At 59.9% G+C, this 1,165-nt stretch overlaps 1 protein-coding gene across 1 annotated transcript in view; it reads left to right on the forward strand.

Annotated features, from left to right (window-relative positions):
- GDPD2 (glycerophosphodiester phosphodiesterase domain containing 2) overlaps positions 1–702 on the forward strand; it is a gene marked incomplete at its 5' end in the record, with an annotated part of 6,375 nt that extends 5,673 nt beyond the window's left edge. Inside the window, 2 exons of the mRNA XM_010009162.1 lie at positions 339–367; positions 650–702. Coding sequence (XP_010007464.1) covers positions 339–367; positions 650–702 — 82 coding nt within the window. The remainder of the gene's footprint in view (positions 1–338; positions 368–649) is intronic.
- Between the last annotated feature and the right edge of the window lie 463 nt (positions 703–1,165).

Below are 1,165 nucleotides of genomic sequence, written 5' to 3' on the forward strand. Positions count from 1 at the left end.
AGATCCTGAGGCGGGGGCCTCCTCTGTCTGGCTAAGTGAGAAAGCAGTGTGTGGAGGCAGCTTTTACCACCAGGCTGCAGCTAAAACTCTGGCCTGACCCTTCCTCAAGCCCCTGGATGCCTTAGTTCACTCTCAGTGAATGCTCTGCACCCCAGGGCTTGGTGGGAGGAGACTGGGAGACCTTGGCCCTGCTCCTTTACCAGTGCTGTAGACACAGAAAGCAAATCCTCATGGAACTCTTTTGTCCTGGGGGGCCCCACAGTCCCCATCTGGGAGCTTGGAGGATGGGCGGGGAAGCCAGCCTGACATGCTAACATCGACCCTCTTCCATCTCCTAGGAAATGCTCGCAGAGAAGACGGCCAGCGGGTGAGTGCACAGGAATGCGAGGTGCCCGCCCTCCCTCGCAGCCAGGCTGCGCCTCCGCGGCACGCAGCTTTCTCCAGCTGAACGTGACACAGTGGTTCGGCATGGCCAGGGGAGGGAAGGGAATCCCAGCCCAGGGAGTCCTGCCCCTAGCAAACAGCCCTCTGGAACAGCACTGGGGAATCCCACATGCCCTGGGACTCCTCAAACCTGCTTTTCAGGCTGCTCTGCCTGTGGCTGCGGGATGGTGCCTACCATGACAGTTTGTTTTCTCTTTCTCCCCAGAGTCTGAGACAGACGTGCTGCTCACAAAGATCAACAGCTTGATGCAGGAGTGATCAGGAGTGATCCCGCGGGGCTGCTACGGTGGGGGGCAGCCAGAGCCCTGCACTGCTGTGGTGGGGAGCATCCCTCAGGCCAATTCAAGGCTCCTTTCCTTTGCAGGCTCCTTCCTGAGGCTCCTATTCCCTGCAGCCTTCCTGGCTCCTTTAGTGGTGCACAGCTGCCCTCAGCTGAAAAGGCTGGGAAATGGGTTCCCAGTTCCAATAGGCAGTGAGGAACTGGAGTCATTGCAGGGGTTTCCTGGGTCCGGCTTGTGCCTGGGGGCTGAGCACTCATCCAGCAATGCTGGGGCTGAGGCCTCTGCCCTGGCCTTTGGAGACTGGTGGGAGTTTGGGGGTTTGAGTCACTGTTGGGTGCAGGGGAAGGGCAGCCTCTGCCTGTCATCAGCAGCTCTGCAGAGAGGTGGTGGATGCGCCGTCCCTGGAGACATTCTAGGGCAGGCCGGGTGGAGGTTCGGAC

The sequence above is a fragment of the Nestor notabilis genome, unplaced genomic scaffold (genome assembly GCF_000696875.1).
Source record: "Nestor notabilis isolate BGI_N333 unplaced genomic scaffold, ASM69687v1 scaffold22872, whole genome shotgun sequence".
Lineage (NCBI taxonomy): Eukaryota > Metazoa > Chordata > Aves > Psittaciformes > Psittacidae > Nestor > Nestor notabilis.